General features: G+C 39.6%; 1 protein-coding gene across 1 annotated transcript in view; it reads left to right on the top strand.

Moving 5' to 3' along the window:
* Positions 1-22,779, top strand: part of TTN (titin) — a 326,433-nt gene that overhangs the window by 273,215 nt on the left and 30,439 nt on the right. The window contains exons 278-288 of the mRNA XM_075934411.1: positions 67-372; positions 1,183-1,470; positions 1,574-1,864; positions 1,969-2,256; positions 2,435-3,025; positions 3,116-3,220; positions 3,717-3,914; positions 4,003-4,299; positions 4,409-4,996; positions 5,091-5,393; positions 5,511-22,616. Of these exons, the coding sequence (XP_075790526.1) occupies positions 67-372; positions 1,183-1,470; positions 1,574-1,864; positions 1,969-2,256; positions 2,435-3,025; positions 3,116-3,220; positions 3,717-3,914; positions 4,003-4,299; positions 4,409-4,996; positions 5,091-5,393; positions 5,511-22,616 (20,361 nt within the window). The remainder of the gene's footprint in view (positions 1-66; positions 373-1,182; positions 1,471-1,573; positions 1,865-1,968; positions 2,257-2,434; positions 3,026-3,115; positions 3,221-3,716; positions 3,915-4,002; positions 4,300-4,408; positions 4,997-5,090; positions 5,394-5,510; positions 22,617-22,779) is intronic.

The following is a 22,779-nucleotide window of genomic DNA, read 5'->3' as shown; positions in this document are numbered from 1 at the left end:
CAAAAGCTTTCACTCGTATTGTTGTTTAATAAACTCTTTGTAACTTCCTATTATTTTCATTCTCAGATCCTCCTGGCCCTCCTGCCTTCCCAAAAGTGGTTGACACAACCCGTAATTCTATAAGCCTGTCTTGGAGTAAACCAGCATATGATGGTGGAAGCCCCATTATTGGTTATTTAGTTGAAGTAAAAAGAGCTGACACAGATAACTGGGTCAGATGCAATCTGCCAAAAAACCTACAGGATACCCGTTATGTGGTAACTGGACTGTCAGAGAATACAGAGTATCAATTCCGAATTTATGCTGTCAATAAGATTGGATACAGTGACCCAAGTGATGTGCCTGACAAACACCTTGCCAAAGACATTTTAAGTAAGTACTCTGGAAAACAAATAAACTTGCTGATTTAAGGGGAGATTTGTGATTTAGATGTAGAAACTTAGAAGAGGGGCTTGCCTCAGCTTGTAGCAGGAAAGCACAGGGGTCCGGCAGCAGAAAGTTTGTTTTACAGAGTGCGGAAGGATTGGTAATTGGAAAAGAAATTAGATTAGAGTCTTTCTTTTCTGGCAAATACTGCCTAATCTTTCTGTCTTCCCACCAGTAATTCCCCCATCTTCTGAGGTCCTCAGTACTTTTCCCACTTTCCCCTAGCTTTCATTCAGGTTGTCCAGATCTTTCTCTTGCCTACCTTTCAAGGAATTTGGAATCCAGCTAACTATACTAAGAACTTCTCATTCTATGGGGCATCCTACCTTATTAAATTTTACTGAGCTCTTGTCCCCAGCTAACTTCATACACAACTAAATGAAGCAAAAGTGTAGCTCCGCCCAGTAATAGTTACATTTTTGTAGGGTAAAAAAATACAGGACAGCAGCTGAGTTACAAGTTCCTTTTAAGGTAGGAAGAAAGAGGGATTGATTCATATGATTGCTCAGGGGGAAAAAGAGATTTAGTTGATGAGAGGAGCTGAAAAAAGAGGAAGTACTGCAGGAGAAACTCAGCATATCAGTTATCTCGATACTAAGCCAAATCCACTTTTTAAATATTATAATATTATAATCACAGAAATAGCCCTTCCGATCCAGTACAATGCAAATAAACTGGGACGTCTGCTCACAGTAATTTTAGTGCTATTTTTAAATAATGAATTTATAAAGTATACATTTCTTATTACAAATGCAGTCCCACCTGAGGGAGATCTTGATGCAGAACTGAGAAAAGTACTTATACTGCGTGCTGGAGTCACAATGAGGATTTATGTGCCAGTAAGAGGACGTCCACCTCCAAAGATTAGTTGGTCTAAAGTGAATGCCAACATAAGAGACAGGAAAGGGCTAGATATCAAGTCAACTGATTTTGATACCTTCCTACGCTGTGAAAATGTAAACAAATATGATGCTGGAAAATATGTGTTGACTCTGGAGAACAGCAGTGGCAAAAAATCATACACCATGGTTGTGAAAGTACTTGGTAAGTGCCAGAATTATTAGTTATTTTTTCAATTACTCTAAAGCCAGTTACTATTGTCTGTATTTTGATTACTAAATTGAATATTTATTTTACATTCATATAGATACTCCTGGGCCTCCTATTAATCTGACTGTAAAAGAAGCATCTAAGGATTCCGCCTTTATTTCATGGGAGCCTCCTCTAATTGATGGTGGCAGTCCAGTCACAAACTATATTGTTGAAAAACGAGACGCAGAAAGAAAATCATGGTCCACAGTTTCAACAGAATGCCCAAAGACAAGTTTCAGGACAACTAATTTAGAGGAAGGGAAATCGTACTTTTTCAGGGTGCTAGCTGAAAATGAATATGGCATTGGCGAACCTTGTGAAACTCGGGATGCTGTTAAAGCTTCTGGTGAGGAAACTGATTATTGTTTTTATACTTTCTTTTAAAAGGAAATTGTTTTTAATTTTATATAAAAGGAATTGGTTTTTAATTTGTAATTTTATTCCTTCTAGAAACACCCGGCCCAGTTGTTGACCTAAAAGCTTTGGCTATAACAAAGTCATCCTGCAATCTAGCCTGGAAAAAGCCTTTCAGTGATGGTGGAAGCCGTATTATTGCATATACTGTTGAAGTTATGACAGCTGATGATTCATGGCAAGAAGTTATGAGGTCAAAGAACCTCCAGTTTTCAACAAAAGATTTGACAGAAGGAAAGGAGTATACTTTCAGAGTACGAGCGCAGAATGATGCTGGATATGGAACACCAAGTGAGATTACAGTTGTGGCAAGAGATGATGTTGGTAAGAATTTCTCCAAATTCATGAATACTGTCTGTCATTTATCTAAATTATATGTTGTTTTATACATATCATGCATGCATACATATCAGTTTAGTTTAGTTTAGAACTCAATTAACATCTTAAATAAACAAAGGGTTTTATGCTCAAATGAGTAATTTATAACCTTTTAATTTTGCAGTGGCACCAGATCTTGATTTAAGAGCTCTACCTGATTTGTGCTATTTAGCTAAAGAAGGTAGCAGTTTCCGTCTTAAAATCCCAATTAAAGGAAAACCTGCCCCAACTGTCACATGGAAGAAAGGTGAAGACAAGGTACTCACTGAGACTGGAAGAGTTGCCTTTGAAGCTACAGCAGTCAACACCACTCTTTTGGTACGTGACTGCCAGAAAGATGATGCTGGAAAATACACGATCACTCTGAAGAACAGTGCTGGCAGTAAGGAAGGCACTATTTCCATAAAAGTTGTTGGCAAACCTGGTATTCCAACAGGACCGGTGAAATTTGAAGAAGTTACAGCAGATGCTATAACCTTAAAATGGGGACCTCCAAAAGATGATGGTGGTTCAGAAATCACTAATTATATCATAGAGAAGAGAGATAATATAAACAATAAATGGGTGACATGTGCTTCTGCTGTCCAGAAAACTACATTTAGAGTTTCAAGACTTCATGAAGGAAATGAATATACTTTCAGGATCAGTGCTGAAAATAAATATGGAGTAGGAGAAGGTCTTAAATCTGACCCCGTGGTTGCAAGACATCCATTTGGTAATCATAAATGCTAGTCTTTTTCATTAAAATTATGTATCCTTGGTATTTTCTTTTTTGTGCTAATTTATTTTTTAATATATTATCTAGATGTACCAGATGCTCCTCCACCACCCAAAATTGTTGAGGTTAGGCATGATTCTGCATCTCTAACTTGGACTGATCCAAAGAAAACTGGTGGCTCACCAATCACAGGTATTCGCCTTAAAAATTTCTTACCATTTTTCTCTCTAGTTCTTCTCTCATCTTATTCAAAAATATAAGAAAACTATTACTTTATTCATTTTAATGTAACCCTTATTTATATATTTTTAAATGTATACTTCCTTTTTGTTCTTTTAGTATATATGCTTGCATTTAAAATAATAATAAACATTTTAAATTCAGTCTAAGAGAAAGAAGAGGAAATGGGGCATTATTGATGTTTCTTGCACATTTGGCCACATCTTGTAAGGAAGGGGACAATAGGTGCACTTATAGTATTTGCATGCCTAAACTAGCATTTGCATTCATAAATCATGTAATTGCATGTATACGTAATTTACATTCATATATACTCCTTTATCTTTAAATGTTATTCTTGCAACAGTAGATGATTCAATCTACACATACTGCTATAGTATGCTGAGCAGATCATTGTAAATACAGATTTTTAGACTGCTATTTTACATTGTACTATCCATCTTTGTAGGTTATCACCTTGAATTTAAAGAAAGAAATAGCCTTCTATGGAAGAGAGCTAACAAGACTCCATTAAGGATGAAAGACTTCAGAGTAACAGGGTTAACTGAAGGATTAGAATATGAATTCAGAGTGATGGCAATCAACCTAGCAGGAGTAGGTAAACCAAGCCTGCCATCTGAACCAATTGTGGCACTTGATCCCATTGGTAAGTCATCAGAAGAAAAATAGAAAATGTTGTAGATTGAAAAATATGGGCATTTGTTTTACTATTGGTTCATTTTGATTTTTTTAAGATCCGCCTGGGAAACCTGAAGTTATCAATATAACTAGGAACTCAGTAACGCTCATTTGGACAGAACCGAAGTATGATGGTGGACATAAGTTAATTGGCTACATAGTTGAAAAACGTGACCTGCCTTCGAAATCTTGGACAAAAGCTAATCATGTGAATGTTCCAGACTGTGCATTTACTGTAACTGACCTTATTGAAGGTGGGAAGTATGAGTTCAGAATTAGAGCAAAGAACACTGCCGGTGCTATCAGTCCTCCATCAGAATCTACGGGAACCATAATATGCAAGGATGAATATGGTGTGTAGATCATATAAAAATATAGGGTGGTGTATTGGTTTGTTAAATTATTGTTTTATAACACTGTCTTGCTCTCTTTTTTTGATAAGCTTATGCTTTTCTTTTACAGAGGCACCAAGTATTGTTATTGATCCTACATTGAAAGAAGGCTTGACTGTTAAAGCAGGAGATACCATTACAGTTTCTGCTATTAGCATCCGTGGCAAGCCACTTCCAACTTCAGTATGGTCCAAAGCAGGAAAAGACTTTAAGCCTTCAGATCTTGTACACATTGAAGCAACTCCAACTTCCTCCACACTTAGTGTCAAATATGCAGCCAGGAAAGATTCCGGTGAATACACAATCACTGCAAACAATCCTTTTGGAACTAAACAGGAGCATGTGCATGTGAAAGTTTTAGATGTACCTGGACCCCCGGGGCCTATTGAGGTCAGCAACGTTTCAGCTGAAAAAGCCACTCTTACATGGTCACCTCCTGCGGAAGATGGTGGATCACCCATCAAGTCTTATGTACTTGAAAAGAGAGAAACCAGTCGACTCCTGTGGACCTTAATTGCTGAAAATATTGAAACTTGCAGGCATGTTGTTAGCAAACTCATTCAAGGAAATGAATATATCTTCCGTGTCTCAGCTGTGAACCAGTATGGCAAGGGTGAGCCAGTACAGTCAGAACCAGTTAAAATGGTGGATAGATTTGGTAAGTAGAAAAAGGTTAGCACTTTAGCCTAGTATTTTTATAGTATATAAAGCCTAATGTATCTTTCAAAAACTCTGTATTTTTTCCCTAATAGGTCCCCCAGGTCCTCCTGGAAAACCAGAAGTAACAAATGTGACTAAAAATAGTGCAACTGTTGGCTGGAAAAGGCCAGTTGATGATGGTGGTAGTGAGATCACAGGCTACTATGTGGAAAGGAAAGAAAAGAAAGGTTTGAGATGGGTCAGAGTAACGAAGAAACCAGTTTCAGACCTTAGATGCAAAGTGACTGGACTCCTGGAAGGAAATGAATATGAATTCCGCGTCAGTGCAGAAAATAGAGCAGGGGTTGGACCACCAAGTGATGCTTCAAACCCAGTGCTAATTAAAGATGTTGCCTGTTAGTATCATATCTTTATTTCTGCAGAGTTCATGATAGCATATTAATATTTTGGCTGCCTATAAAAACTCATGTCTAATATAATGTGGGAATTATGTCTTCTTTTCACTACTGCAGATCCTCCGGGTCCACCTTCAAACCCACAAGTTACTGATACTACAAAAACCAGTGCATCTTTATCATGGGGCAAGCCTCATTACGATGGTGGACTTGACATCATTGGCTACATAGTAGAGCATCAAAAGGAAGGGGAAAAAGAATGGGTAAAAGACACAACAGGAACTGCTTTAAGAATCACTGAATTTGTTGTTGCTAATCTCCAGCCAGGAGCCAAATATAATTTCAGAATCACTGCCCTCAATGCTGTGGGTGCTGGTGAACCAGCACAAATTCCAAACATTGAAATCAAGGATCGGGAAATGATTCCTGATTTTGAATTAGATGCTGAGCTGAGAAGAACACTTGTTGTTAGAGCTGGACTGACTATTCGGATATTTGTGCCAATCAAAGGTCGTCCAACACCTGAAGTTACATGGACAAAAGATGATATCCCACTTAAAGGACGTGCCAACATTGAAAATACAGACTCTTTTACTCTTCTAATTATGACAGAGTGTAATAGGTATGATGCTGGAAAATACATAATGACCCTTGAAAATGCTGCTGGTAAGAAAACTGGCTTTGTAAATGTAAAAGTCTTGGATACACCAGGACCACCAATAAATCTCAAGCCTAGGGAAATAACTAAAGACAGCATCACCCTGCACTGGGATATGCCTCTGTTAGATGGTGGCTCACGAATAACAAATTATATTGTTGAAAAACGTGAAGCAACACGAAAGGCATATTCAACAGTCAGCACCAACTGTCAGAAATGTTCCCTTAGGATTCCAAATTTGGTTGAAGGATGTGAATATTACTTCAGAGTGCTGGCTGAAAATGAGTTTGGGATTGGTGAACCAGCAGAAACTACAGATCCTGTAAGAGCCTCTGAAGCACCATCGCCACCTGAGAGCCTCAATATTATGGATATAACAAAGAGCACAGTCAGCCTTGCTTGGCCAAAGCCAATACATGATGGAGGTAGCAGGATCACTGGTTATATAATTGAAGCACAGAAAAAAGGTTCCACTCAATGGACACACATCACAACTGTGAAAACATTAGATTGTGTAGTGAAGAATCTAACTGAAAATGAGGAATATACTTTCCAAGTTATGGCAGTTAATAGTGCTGGAAGAAGTGATCCAAGAGAGAGCAGACCAGTTGTTGTTAAAGAGCAACTGATGCTTCCTGAATTTGACCTCCGTGGAATTTACCAGAAATTGGTCATTGCCAGAGCTGGTGACAATATCAAAATTGAGATCCCTGTACTTGGTCGTCCAAGACCAGTTGTGACATGGAAAAAAGAAGACCGGCTGATTAAACAAACACAACGGGTAAACTTTGAAAACACTGCAACTGCAACCATACTAAACATCAATGAATGCACAAGAAATGATAGTGGTCGCTATCCCCTGTCAGCTAAAAATATTGTTGGAGAAGTTAGCGATGTAATCACTGTCCAGGTTCATGATATTCCTGGCCCTCCTACTGGACCAATTAAATTTGATGAAGTTTCATCTGACTTTGTAATTTTCTCATGGGAACCTCCAGAGAATGATGGAGGGGTACCAATAAGTAACTATGTTGTAGAAATGCGTCAGACTGACAGTACCACGTGGACTGAGTTAGCAACGACTGTTATACGTACCATGTTTAAAGCTACTCATCTCACTACTGGAGTCGAGTATCAGTTCCGTGTTAAAGCTCAAAATAGATATGGAACAGGTCCAGCCATCTCTTCAGAACCTGTAATAGCCAACTATCCATTTAAGCTTCCTGGGCCTCCAGGTACTCCTCAGGTGATTGCAGTCACCAAAGAGTCAATGACCATTACCTGGAATGAGCCTGTTACTGATGGTGGAAGTCCAATTATGGGATATCATATTGAAAGAAAAGAACGAAATAGCATTCTTTGGCAGACTGTAAGTAAAGCATTGGTAGTAGGCAATATCTTTAAATCAGCTGGACTTACTGATGGCATTGCTTATGAATTCCGTGTCATAGCAGAAAATATGGCTGGCAAAGGAAAACCAAGCAAACCATCTGATCCAATGTTTGCTCTGGACCCTATAGATCCACCTGGTAAACCAGTACCTCTCAACATTACAAGACATGCAGTAACACTTAAGTGGACTAAACCAGAATATAATGGAGGTTTTAAGATAACTGGTTACACTGTTGAAAAGAGAGACCTTCCTAATGGTCGTTGGCTAAAGGCTAACTTTAGCAATATACTGGAAACAGATTTCACTGTAAGTGGTTTAACAGAAGATGCTGCTTATGAATTCCGTGTGATTGCCAGAAATGCTGCTGGAGCAGTTAGCCAGCCATCTGAACCATCAGATGCAATAACATGCAGAGATGATATAGAAGCACCAAGGATAATGGTGGATGCCAAATACAAGGATACTTTAGTACTGAAAGCAGGTGACGTTTTCAGACTTGAGGCTGATGTTGCAGGTCGACCTCCACCAACCATGACATGGACAAAAAATGAAAAAGAACTAGAAGACACAGCAAAATTAGAAATAAAAAGAGCAGATTTCTCTACTGTTGTGATCAACAAAGATTCTACCAGAAGAGATGGTGGTGCATATATACTTACTGCTTCTAATCCTGGAGGCTTTGCAAAGCATATCTTCAATGTAAAAGTACTTGATAGACCTGGTCCCCCTGAAGGACCTTTGGCTGTGTCTGAGGTTACAAGTGAAAAATGTGTACTGTCATGGTTACCACCACTGGACGATGGCGGAGCGAAGATTGACCACTATGTGGTTGAAAAACGAGAAACTAGTAGATTGGCATGGACAAACGTGGCCTCTGAAGTTCCAGTAACTAAACTGAAGGTCACTAACCTATTACAAGGCAATGAATATGTGTTCCGTGTTATGGCTGTTAACAAATATGGGGTTGGCGAGGTCCTGGAATCAGAGCCTGTTCTTGCAGTAAATCCATATGTGCCACCTGATCCACCCAAAACACCTGAAGTTACAGCAATTACAAAAGATTCTATGATTGTCTGTTGGGGACGTCCTGATTCAGATGGTGGAAGCCCAATAACCAATTACATTGTAGAACGTCGTGACAGAGCTGGACTACGCTGGGTGAAATGTAACAAACGGGTTCTTACAGACTTACGCTATAAAGTATCTGGACTGACAGAAGGTCATGAGTATGAATATAGAATAATGGCTGAAAATGCTGCTGGAATTAGTGAACCAAGTCCCACCAGTCAATTCTATAAAGCTTGTGATACTGTGTTTAAGCCTGGTCCACCAGGTAATCCTCGAGTCTTGGACACTAGCAAGTCCTCAATTACAATAGCTTGGAATAAACCAATATATGATGGTGGCTCAGAAATCACAGGTTATATGGTTGAGATAGCACTGCCTGAAGAAGATGAATGGAAAATTGTGACTCCATCAGCAGGACTGAAGGCTACTTCCTTTACCATCACAGATCTCAAAGAAAACCAGGAATATAAAATCCGAATATATGCCATGAATTCTGAAGGTATTGGAGAACCTGCCCTTGTTCCTGGATCACCGAAGGCTGAAGAAAGAATGCTACCTCCAGAGATTGAACTGGATGCAGAACTACGTAAAGTTGTCAATATCAGAGCCTGCTGTACTTTAAGACTCTTTGTCCCAATCAAAGGAAGACCAGCACCTGAAGTGAAATGGACAAGAGAATATGGAGAGTCTTTAGATAAAGCTACTATTGAATCAACAAGCTCTTATACTCTACTTACTGTTGGAAATGTAAATAGATTTGATAGTGGCAAGTATATATTGACAATAGAAAATAGTTCAGGCAGTAAATCAGCATTTGTAAATGTCAGGGTTCTCGATACACCTGGAGCACCACAAGATTTGAAAATAAAAGAAGTGTCAAAATCATCTGTTACACTTACATGGGAGCCTCCTCTCATAGATGGAGGTTCAAAAATAAAAAATTATATTGTTGAAAAACGTGAGTCAACAAGAAAAGCTTATTCAACTGATAATGCCAATTGCCACAAGACCAGCTGGAAAGTAGACAACCTGCAGGAAGGTTGCAACTATTATTTCAGAGTCCTTGCTGAAAATGAGTATGGAATAGGCCTTCCAGTTGAAACGCCAGAATCGGTGAAAGTGTCAGAAAGGCCACTACCCCCAGGAAAGATAACTTTGTTGGATGTGACAAGAAATAGTGTATCCTTGTCATGGGAAAAACCTGAACATGATGGAGGCAGCAGAATTCTGGGTTATATTGTAGAAATGCAAAGCAAAGGCAGTGAAAAGTGGACAACCTGTGCTACAGTAAAAGTTACTGAAGCCACTATAAGTGGACTGATACAAGGGGAGGAATATTCCTTCCGTGTTTCAGCACAGAATGAAAAAGGTATTAGTGATCCTCGTCAACTGGGCATACCTATCGTTGCAAAAGATCTTTTGATTCCACCAGCTTTCAAGCTATTGTTCACCACTTTCAGTGTCCTAGCAGGAGAGGAATTAAAGGTTGATGTACCATTTGTTGGTCGACCCAAACCAACTGTATTATGGCATAAAGACAATGTGCCACTAAGACAGACTACTAGAGTAAACGAGGAAAGTTCAGAAAACAGCACATTGCTAACAATAAAAGAAGCCTGCAAAGATGATGTTGGATCATATTTAGTCAAACTTACAAATTCTGCAGGTGAAGCTACTGAAACTCTTAATATTGTTGTTCTTGATAAACCAGGGCCTCCGACTGGACCAGTAAAGATAGATGAAGTAACAGCAGATAGTATTACCATTTCCTGGGAACCACCAAAATATGATGGTGGCAGCTCAATCAACAATTATATTGTAGAAAAACGGGACACTTCTACTACTGTATGGCACATTGTGTCAGCCACTGTTGCCAGAACCACAATAAAAGCATGTAGATTAAAAACTGGAAGTGAATATCAATTCAGAATTGCAGCTGAGAACAGATATGGAAAGAGTACATATCTCACATCAGATTCTGTTGTAGCCCAATATCCATTCAAACTTCCTGGTCCACCTGGCACACCTTTTATATCAGCTCGCTCAAAAGATAGCATGGTAGTACACTGGCATGAACCAGTAAATGATGGAGGTAGCAAGATCACTGGCTACCATCTAGAACGCAAAGAAAGAAATAGCATCCTCTGGGTTAAACTAAACAAAACAGCTATTCCTGACACTAAATTTAAGACAACTGGTCTTGAAGAAGGACTTGAATATGAGTTCAGAGTTTATGCAGAAAATATAGTGGGTATTGGAAAGGCAAGTAAAGCATCTGAATGTTATGCAGCACATGACCCATGTGATCCTCCAGGTCGTCCAGAACCTATAATTGTCACAAGGAACTCAGTAGCCCTTCAGTGGAAGAAACCAGAATATGATGGTGGAAGCAAAATCACAGGCTACATTGTTGAAAAGAAGGAGTTACCAGATGGCCGCTGGATGAAAGCAAGCTTTACAAATGTCATTGAGACTCAGTTTACAGTAACGGGCCTAGTGGAAAATCAGAGGTATGAGTTCCGTATAATAGCAAGAAATGCTGCAGGTGTTTTCAGTGAACCATCTGAAAGCTCAGGAGCAATCACAGCCAAAGATGAAGTAGAGCCTCCTCGTATAAGTATGGATCCAAAATATAAAGAAACAATTATAGTAAATGCTGGTGAGTCATTCAAGATTGATGCTGATGTTTATGGCAAACCATTACCTTCCATTCACTGGCTAAAAGGTGATCAGGAGTTAACAAACACAGCTCATTTGGAAATAAAAAGCACAGATTTTGCAACAAGCCTCAGTGTAAAAGAAGCTATTCGTGTCGATAGTGGTCAGTATGTATTGCTGGCAAAGAATGTTGCAGGTGAAAAAACAGCTTCTGTTCATGTCAAAGTTCTCGATAGACCTGGGCCACCTGAAGGACCTATTGATATAACAGGAGTTGGTGCTGAAAAATGCATGTTGGCTTGGAAACCCCCACTACAGGATGGTGGTAGTAATATTTCACACTATATTGTAGAAAGAAGAGAAACCAGCCGCTTAGTTTGGACTGTAGTGGACTCTAATGTGCAAACCCTTAGTTGCAAAGTTACAAAACTTTTGGAAGGGAATGAATATGTCTTCCGTATCATGGCTGTAAACAAATATGGTGTTGGTGAACCTCTTGAATCTGAACCAATAATTGCAAAGAACCCATTTGTTGTGCCGCTTCCACCAAATGCCCCAGAAGTCTCAGCCATTACCAAGGATTCAATGATTGTTGTGTGGGAAAGACCAGCCTCAGATGGTGGTAGTGAAATTCTGGGCTATGTTCTTGAAAAACGAGATAAAGAAGGCATTCGCTGGACAAGATGTAACAAACGTTTGGTTAGTGAACTGCGATACAGGGTTACTGGACTTATAGAAAACCATGACTATGAATACAGAGTCTCAGCTGAAAATGCTGCTGGTCTTAGTGAACCAAGCCTACCTTCCACTTACTATAAGGCTTGTGATCCTATTTACAAGCCCGGTCCACCTAATAATCCCAAAGCAATAGATGTGACAAGATCTTCAGTTTTCCTTTCATGGGGCAAACCAATCTACGATGGTGGCAGTGAAATCCAAGGATACATTGTTGAAAAATGTGATGTTAGTGTTGGTGACTGGACAATTTGTACCCCCCCTACTGGAATCAAGAAAACAAATATGGAAGTAGAAAATGTATTAGAAAAACATGAATATAAATTCCGAATCTGTGCTGTTAACAAAGCTGGAGTTGGAGAGCATGCTGATGTTCCTGGCTCTATTATTGTTGAAGATAAACTGGAAGCTCCAGACCTTGATCTTGACCTAGACTTAAGGAAAATTGTAAATGTGAGAGCAGGTGGTTCCTTAAGATTATTTGTTCCTATTAGAGGGCGGCCAACCCCTGAAGTAAAATGGGGTAAAATGGATGGTGAGATCAGAGAGGCAGCAGTTATTGACATTACTAGCAGCTTCACTTCCCTTGTTCTTGACAATGTTAGCAGATTTGATAGTGGAAAATACACTCTTACTTTAGAAAACAGTAGTGGAACAAAGTCTGCCTTTGTCAGTGTAAGAGTATTGGACACCCCAAGTCCACCTGTTAACCTAAAAATTAAGGAGATCACCAAAGACTCTGTTTCACTTTCGTGGGAACCTCCCTTACTGGATGGGGGAGCTAAGATAAAAAATTACATTGTTGAAAAGCGTGAAGCAACAAGAAAGGCCTATGCAGCTGTTGTAACAAATTGTCATAAGACCTCATGGAAAGTAGACCAACTTCAGGAGGGTTGCAATTACTACTTCCGAGTCACTGCTGAGAATGAATTTGGAATTGGCCTCCCTGCAGAAACCATTGACCCAATTAAAGTTGCTGAAGTTCCTCAGCCTCCAGGGAAAATAACAGTGGATGATGTCACAAGAAATAGTGTATCGCTAAGCTGGTCAAAACCAGAACATGATGGTGGTAGCAAAATCTTACAATATATTGTTGAGATGCAAGTAAAGGGCAGTGACAAATGGTCAGAATGTGCACGTGTAAAAGCACTTGAAGCACTGGTTACTAATCTAACGCAAGGAGAAGAATATCTTTTTAGAGTGATAGCAGTAAATGAGAAAGGCAGGAGTGATCCACGATCTCTTGCAGTTCCAGTGGTTGCCAAAGACCTTGTTATTGAACCAGATGTAAGACCTGCATTCCACAGTTACAATGTCCAGGTGGGACAAGATCTAAAAATAGAAATACCAATTTCTGGTCGGCCTAAGCCAACTGTTACTTGGACAAAAGATGATCAACCATTAAAGCAGACAACTAGAGTTAACATTAGTGATTTGCCTAATCTTACTGTACTGAATATTAAAGAAGCAAACAAAGAGGACAGCGGCATGTATGGAATCACAGTTGCTAATGTTATTGGACAAAAGTCTGCATCTGTTGAAATTATAACACTAGACAAACCCGATCCTCCAAGAGGGCCTGTAAAATTTGATGATATTAGTGCTGAAAGCATTACATTATCATGGAATCCTCCATTGTATACAGGTGGTTGCCAAATTACCAACTACATTGTTCATAAGAGAGATACAACAACCACTGTATGGGAAACTGTTTCAGCTGCTGTTGCAAGAACTACCCTAAAGGTGACTAAACTGAAAACTGGTTCAGAATATCAGTTTAGAATATTTGCTGAAAACAGGTATGGACAGAGCTTCGCCTTGGAATCTGAACCTGTTGTAGCCCAGTACCCCTATAAAGAGCCAGGTCCTCCTGGCACACCATTTGTGACAACAGTAACAAAAGACTCTATGGTTGTACAGTGGCATGAACCAGTTAATGATGGTGGAAGTAAAGTTTTGGGTTACCATCTGGAGAGAAAGGAAAGAAACAGCATTTTGTGGACAAAAATAAACAAGACCATTATTCAAGACACACATTATAAGACATCTAACCTTGAAGAAAACATTGAATATGAATTTAGGGTTTTTGCAGAAAATATTGTTGGTGTAGGAAAAGCAAGCAAAGTTTCAGAGTGCTATGTAGCCCGAGACCCTTGTGATCCTCCAGGATGCCCTGAAGCCATAATTGTTAAAAGAAGCTCAATTACTCTACAGTGGACCAAACCAGAATATGATGGAGGTAGCAAGATTACTGGTTATATTGTAGAGAAACGTGACTTACCTGATGGTCGCTGGATGAAAGCTAGCTTCACAAATATAATTGAAACTCAATTCACTGTAACTGGACTTACTGAAGATCAAAGATATGAATTTAGAGTCATTGCAAAGAATGCTGCAGGGGCAATAAGCAAACCTTCTGATAGTACAGGACCAATAACAGCAAAAGATGAAGTTGAGCTTCCAAGAATCTCAATGGATCCAAAATATAAAGATACAGTTGTTGTAAATGCTGGAGAAGTGTTCAGACTTGAAGCGGATGTTCATGGAAAGCCACTACCTACAATTAAGTGGTTCAAAGGAGATAAGGAACTTGAAGAAACTGCTAGGTGTGAGATAAAGAACACCGATTTCAAGGCATTAGTTATTGTAAAAGATGCCATCAGAGTTGATGGTGGACAGTACATTTTACAAGCCTCTAACGTTGCAGGAACAAAGTCCGTACCAGTGAATGTAAAAGTATTGGACAGACCAGGTCCACCAGAAGGTCCAGTTCAGGTTACTGGAATTACTTCTGAAAAATGTTCGTTGTCGTGGAATCCTCCACTCCATGATGGCGGTAGTGACATTTCTCACTACATTGTTGAGAAGAGAGAAACCAGCCGCCTTGCTTGGACTGTTGTTGCTTCAGATGTTGTAGCCACAATGTTGAAAGTAACAAAACTTTTGGAAAGTAATGAGTATATTTTCCGTATAATGGCAGTTAACAAATATGGTGTTGGTGAGCCTCTAGAGTCTGTTCCAGTACTGATGAAAAATCCATTTGTGGTTCCTGATCCACCAAAGGCACTGGAAATTACCAACATTGCAAAGGATTCTATGACTGTCTGCTGGAGTAGGCCAGATAGTGATGGAGGCAGTGAAATTATTGGTTACATTGTAGAAAAGAGAGACAGAGCTGGCATCAGATGGACTAAATGTAATAAACGTCGAATTACAGATTTGCGATTAAGAGTCACTGGACTAACAGAAGATCATGAGTACGAATTCAGAGTATCTGCTGAAAATGCTGCTGGAATTGGTGAACCAAGCCAACCTTCTCCTTATGTTAAAGCTTGTGATCCTGTGTTCAAGCCTGGTCCACCAACTAATGCTCACGTTGTAGATACAACCAAAAATTCAATTACACTTGCTTGGGGTAAACCTATTTATGATGGTGGTAGTGAAATCCAAGGATACATTGTAGAGCTATGTAAAGCAGATGAAGAAGAATGGACAGTAGCTACTCCACAGACAGGGCTTCGTGTCACTCGATTTGAGATTAGAAAACTTGTTGAGCATCAGGAATATAAAATACGAGTGTGTGCGCTCAATAAAGTAGGAGTAGGAGAGGCTGCATCAGTTCCTGGAACTGTTAAACCAGAAGACAAACTTGATGCTCCTGAACTTGATATTGATTCAGAACTAAGGAAGGGAATATTGGTTAGAGCTGGTGGATCTGCTAGGATTCACATACCATTTAGAGGACGACCAGCACCTGAAATCACATGGTCTCGGGAAGAAGGAGAATTTACAGACAGGGTTCAAGTTGAAAAAGGCATAAACTACACAACTCTATCCATTGATAACTGTGATAGAAATGATACTGGAAAGTACATTCTTAAGTTAGAGAACAGCAGTGGCTCTAAGTCTGCATTTGTTACAGTAAAAGTCCTTGACACACCAGGACCACCACAAAATTTAGTAGTAAAAGATGTTAAGAAAAATTATGTGGTATTATCCTGGGAACTACCTGCTAATGACGGTGGTGCAAAAATAAAGAACTATGTGATTGACAAACGTGAATCAACCAGAAAGGCATATGCAAATGTGAGTGCTAAATGTGGCAAAACAAGCTTTAAAGTTGAAAACCTTACAGAAGGAGCAACTTATTACTTCAGAGTTATGGCTGAAAATGAATTTGGAATTGGCATTCCAGCTGAAACTGCAGATGCAGTGAAAGCCTCAGAGCCACCTTTGCCTCCTGGGAAAATCAGTCTCACTGATGTGACTCACACAAGTGCATCACTTATGTGGGAAAAACCTGAACATGATGGCGGTAGCAGAATTTTGGGGTACATAGTTGAAATGCAGCCTAAAGGAATAGAAAAATGGAGCGTTGTCACTGAAACCAAAGTGTGCAATGCAGTTGTATCAGGTTTGAGTTCAGGTCAAGAATATCAGTTCCGTGTGATTGCCTACAATGAAAAAGGCAAAAGTGATCCCAGAGCGCTTGCAATTCCTGTGATAGCTAAAGATTTGACAATTGAACCAAGTTTCAAGCTGATGTTTAATACTTATAGTGTTCAAGCTGGAGAAGATCTTAAGATAGAAGTACCATTTATAGGCCGACCAACCCCTAAGATTACTTGGACAAAAGATGAGGAACCACTTAAACAGACAACCAGGTTAAACGTTCATGACACACCAACATCTACTATCTTACATATTAAAGAAAGTAACAAGGATGACTTTGGAAAATATACAGTAACAGCATCAAACGCGGCAGGCACTGCAACGGAGCACTTGAGCATAATTGTGCTTGAAAAGCCAGGCCCTCCACGAGGACCTGTCCGCTTTGATGAAGTTAGCGCAAACTTTGTTGTATTATCATGGGATGCACCAGATTATAAAGGAGGCTGCCAGATAGCCAACTACATTGTAGAGAAACGTGATACAACCACCACCACCTGGCATATGGTATCAGCAACTGTTGCAAGAACAACAATCAAAGTGGCAAATCTTAAAACAGGTTCTGAATACCAGTTTAGAATTTGTGCTGAAAATAGATATGGAAAGAGCTCTCCACTGGATTCTAAACCAGTTGTTGTACAATACCCATATAAGGAACCTGGAGCACCTGGTACTCCATTTGTTACATCAGCTTCCAAGGACCATATGATTGTACAATGGAATGAACCAGTTAATGATGGAGGAAGCAAGGTTCTTGGCTACCATATAGAACGTAAAGATAAAAATAGCATTCTTTGGACAAAGTTGAACAAGGCCCTCATTTTGGACACAAAATACAAAACTGATGGCCTTGAAGAAGGTCTTGAATATGAGTTCAGAGTTTCTGCTGAAAACATTGTTGGAATTGGTAAAGTTAGCAAAGTATCTGAACTATATGTTGCCCGTGATCCATGTGATCCACCTGGCCGCCCAGATCCCATTATTATTACAAGAAATTATGTCACACTAAACTGGAAAAAACCAGAGTATGATGGTGGTAGCAAAATAACTGGATATATTGTAGAAAGGAAGGAACTACCTGAAGGTCGTTGGATGAAAGCCAGCTTTACAAATGTACTAGACACAGAATTTACAGTAACTGGTCTTGTGGAAAACCAGAGATATGAATTTAGAGTAATTGCAAGAAATGCAGCTGGTTGCTTGAGTGAACCATCTGAAAGCACAGGGCCAATTACTGCTAGAGATGAAATTGAAGCACCAGGAGCTTCATTGGATCCAAAATACAAAGATGTCATTGTGGTTCATGCTGGAGAAACCTTTATTCTGGAAGCTGACATCCATGGTAAACCTGTTCCTGACATTTCATGGTCAAAAGATGGGAAAGAGCTTGAAGAAACAACTGCAAGAATGGAAATTAAATCTACACTTCAGAGAACAACTCTCACTGTCAAAGACTGTATAAGAATTGATGGAGGTCACTACTCGCTTAACCTGAGCAATGTAGGTGGTACAAAATCAATACCAATAACAGTAAAAGTGCTTGACAGGCCAGGACCTCCAGAGGGTCCTTTGAAGGTTACAGGTGTCACTGCAGAAAAATGTTATTTGGCATGGGCTCCACCTTTACATGATGGTGGTTCTGGTATCTCACATTACATCATTGAGAAAAGAGAGACAAGCAGACTTTCCTGGACATTAGTGGCATCTGAAGTGCAAGCTCTTAACCACAAAGTAACCAAGCTTCTTCCAGGCAATGAATATATTTTCCGTGTGATGGCTGTGAATAAATATGGAATTGGAGAATCACTGGAATCTGAACCTGTTGTGGCTTGTAATCCATACAAACCTCCAGGTCCCCCTTCAGTGCCAGAAGTTTCAGCTATCACAAAAGAGTCTATGATTGTAACATGGGGTCGTCCAGCAGATGATGGCGGAGCTGAGATAGAAGGTTACATACTTGAAAAGCGAGACAAAGATGGTATTCGATGGACCAAGTGTCATAAGAAAAGGTTAACAGATTTGCGGTTGAGAGTAACTGGACTTACAGATGGGCATTTCTATGAATTCAGAGTTTCTGCTGAAAATGCAGCTGGTGTAGGTGAGCCTAGTGAGCCATCCATTTTCTATCGTGCATGTGATGCAATATATCCACCTGGACCACCAAGTAATCCAAAGGTGACAGACACCTCCAGATCATCAGTGTCCCTGGCTTGGAATAAGCCTATTTATGATGGTGGTGCTCCCGTCAAGGGATATATTGTGGAAGTAAAAGAAGCTACTGTTGATGAATGGATTACCTGCACACCACCAACAGGACTACAAGGAAAACAGTTCACTGTAACAAAACTTAAAGAGAACAATGAATACAATTTCCGTATCTGTGCCATTAACTCCGAAGGAGTCGGTGAACCTGCAGTTATACCTGGTACAGTCATTGCAGCTGATAAAATAGAACCTCCTGAAATTGAACTAGATGCAGATCTCAGAAAAGTTGTCACTGTACGTGCAAGTGGTACATTACGTCTGTTTGTTACAATCAAAGGCAGACCAGAACCTGAAGTCAAATGGGAAAAAGCAGAAGGTACCATTAGTGACCGTGCTCAGATTGAGGTTACCAGTTCATATACAATGCTGGTCATTGATAATGTAAACAGATTTGACAGTGGTAGATACAACCTAACTTTAGAAAACAATAGTGGCAAAAAATCAGCTTTTGTTAATGTCAGAGTCTTAGATTCCCCCAGTGCACCTGTTAACTTGACAATCAGAGAAGTTAAGAGAGATTCAGTAACATTAGCCTGGGAACCACCTCTTATTGATGGTGGAGCTAAAATTACAAACTACATAATTGAAAAGCGAGAATCCACTAGAAAAGCATATGCCACTGTTACAAATAACTGCACTAAAAATACCTTCAAAATTGATCAACTACAGGAAGGATGCATTTACTACTTCCGTGTCTTGGCAGCAAATGAATATGGGGTTGGTTTGCCAGCAGAAACAGCTGAACCAGTTAAGGTTTCTGAACCACCATATCCACCTGGAAAAGTAACTCTTGTAGATGTGACTTGCAACACTGCTACAATTACATGGGAAAAACCAGAGAGTGATGGTGGCAGTAAAATTACTGCTTATATGGTGGAAATGCAAACTAAAGGAAGTGAAAAATGGAGCACTTGTACCCAAGTTAAGACACTAGAAGCAACAATAACAGGCTTAAGTAAGGGAGAGGAATACACTTTCAGAGTGATTGCTGTCAATGAAAAAGGGAAGAGTGATCCAAGACAACTTGGTGTTCCAGTTGTTGCAAAAGATATTGAAATTCAGCCTTCTGCTGAACTTCTTTTCAATACTTTCAGTGTTAAAGCTGGAGATGATCTTAAGATTGATGTGCCAATTAGAGGAAGGCCTACACCAACAGCTAGTTGGAGGAAAGATGGACAGCCCTTGAGAGAAACAACTAGAGTAAATGTTCAAACATCAAAGACTTCAACATTGCTAGCCATCAAGGAAGCATCAAAGGAAGATGTGGGAAATTATGAATTATGCATTTCCAACAGTGCTGGATCCACAACATTTTCTATCACTGTAATTGTTCTTGACAGACCAGGACCTCCATGTGACGTACATATTGATAGTGTTAGTGCAGATAATGTAACTTTATCTTGGAAACCTCCAGAATATGATGGTGGCTGCCATATTAGCAATTACATTGTGGAGAAACGAGAAACTACCACAACCACATGGGATGTAGTGTCTGCAGCAGTCGCAAGAACATCAATTAAAGCAGTGCGTCTAACCACTGGATCTGAATATCAGTTCCGCGTGTGTGCAGAAAACCGGTATGGTAGGAGCACGTATACTGAGTCTCCCTCTGTTGTTGCTGAGTATCCATTTAAGCCACCTGGTCCACCTGGAACTCCTCAAGTAGTACATGCAACTAAAACTTTCATGACTGTAAGTTGGAACGAACCAGTCAATGATGGAGGTAGTAAAGTACTTGGATATCATCTTGAAAGGAAAGAAAGAAGCAGCATTCTTTGGACAAAAGTAAACAAAAGCCTCATAAGTGATACACAAATGAAAGTCACTGGTCTTGAAGAAGGGTTAATGTATGAATACCGTGTGTATGCTGAAAATATTGCAGGAATAGGCAAATGCAGTAAATCATGTGAACCAGTTGCTGCAAGAGATCCATGTGATCCTCCTGGTCAGCCAGAAGTTACTAACATTACAAGAACATGTGTCTCGTTGTCATGGTCCAAACCAGAATACGATGGTGGAGCTAAGATCACAGGATATATTATTGAGCGCAGAGAGCTACCAGATGGCCGTTGGTTAAAGTGCAATTTCACTAATATACAAGAAACTTTCTTTGATGTAACTGGACTTACAGAAGATCAGAGATATGAATTCCATGTTATTGCAAAGAATGCTGCTGGACTGTGTAGTGAGCCATCTGAATCAACTGGACCTGTGACCGTAAAAGATGATATTGATGCTCCAAGAATCATGATGGATGTCAAATTCAGGGACACTGTTGTTGTTAAAGCTGGAGAGGTCCTTAAAATCAATGCTGATATTGCAGGGCGACCTTCACCTGTGATTTCATGGGCAAAGGATGGCAAAGAGATTGAGGAAAAAGCAAGAGTTGAAATAGTCTCAACAGATCACTCTACTGCAATAACTGTTAAGGACTGCATTCGGCGGGATTCTGGTCAATATGTATTAACACTGCAGAACGTTGCAGGAACAAGATCTTTGGCTGTTAACTGCAAAATACTTGATAGACCCGGCCCATCTGCAGGGCCATTAGAAATAACTGGCATTACTGCTGAAAAGTGTCACCTGTCCTGGGGACCTCCTCAAGAAAATGGAGGTGCAGATATTGATTATTATATTGTAGAAAAACGTGAGACCAGTAGAATTGCATGGACACTTTGTGAAGGAGAGCTTAGAACAACATCCTGTAAAGTGACAAAACTACTTAGAGGAAATGAATACATTTTCAGAGTGATGGGAGTTAATAAATATGGTGTTGGTGAAGCTTTGGAAAGTTATGCAGTCAAGGCCCTAGATCCATTTACAGTTCCAAATCCACCTAAATCTTTAGAGATAACCAGTGTGACCAAGGATTCCATGACCCTGTGCTGGGCAAGGCCCGACAGTGATGGAGGAAATGAGATCTCTGGATACATAATTGAAAGACGTGAGAAAAATAGTCTACGATGGATTCGTGTAAACAAAAAGCCAGTTTATGATCTAAGAGTGAAGTCATTAGGTCTTCGAGAAGGATGTGAATATGAATATCGTGTTTATGCAGAAAATGCTGCTGGTCTCAGTCTTCCAAGTGACACTTCACCATTGATTCGGGCGGAAGATCCAGTTTTCATACCATCTCCTCCATCTAAACCTAAAATTCTGGATTCAACAAGATCAAATATAACAATTGGATGGATAAAGCCATTATTTGATGGAGGTGCCCCAGTTACTGGATACACAGTTGAATACAAGAAAACTGATGAAACTGACTGGTCAATAGCTATTCAAAATTTAAGAGGCACAGAGTACACAGTAATTGGGCTAACATCAGGATCTGAATATGTCTTCAGAGTAAGATCTATCAACAAAGTTGGTGCTAGTGATCCAAGTGATGTCTCAGAACCTCAGGTAGCAAAGGAAAGAGAAGAAGAACCTGCTTTTGATATTGACAGTGAAATGCGAAAGACTTTAATTGTAAAGGCTGGTGAATCTTTTACAATGACCGTACCTTTCAGGGGAAAACCTGTCCCGAATGTAATGTGGAGTAAACCAGAGACAGATCTCCGTACACGAGCATCTATTGATTCTTCAGATTGTTGTACCTCACTTACCATTGAGAAAGCAACAAGAAATGATTCTGGAAAGTATACATTAACATTACAAAATGTCCTAAGCACAGCTACTTTGACCTTAGTTGTCAAAGTTCTTGATACCCCTGGACCTCCATCTAATATTGCTATAAAAGATGTAACAAAAGAATCTGCAGTGTTATCCTGGGATGTTCCTGAGAATGACGGAGGTGCTGTGGTGAAGAACTATTACATTGAAAAACGTGAGGCAAGCAAGAAGGCTTGGGTCACTGTAACCAACAATTGCCATCGCCTTTCTTACAAAGTTACCAGCCTTCAAGAAGGTGCCATTTACTACTTCAGAGTCTCTGGAGAAAATGAATTTGGTGTTGGAGTACCCACTGAGACCAAAGAAGGAGTTAAAATAACAGGTTCGTTTCAACAATATATTTATAGTATAGTATATTTATACTATAATTTCTAGTAATTATCACAAGTTGTTAATTTTTATACAGCACCAAAGTTGTGCTGCAAGTTTTTACAAATATAAAAGAAAACTATTATGAATTTATACTTTAAATATTGCAACTAAGT

This window comes from Pelodiscus sinensis, chromosome 7 (genome assembly GCF_049634645.1).
Source record: "Pelodiscus sinensis isolate JC-2024 chromosome 7, ASM4963464v1, whole genome shotgun sequence".
Taxonomy (NCBI): domain Eukaryota; kingdom Metazoa; phylum Chordata; order Testudines; family Trionychidae; genus Pelodiscus; species Pelodiscus sinensis.
This window is presented reverse-complemented; position numbering and strand designations above follow the sequence as displayed.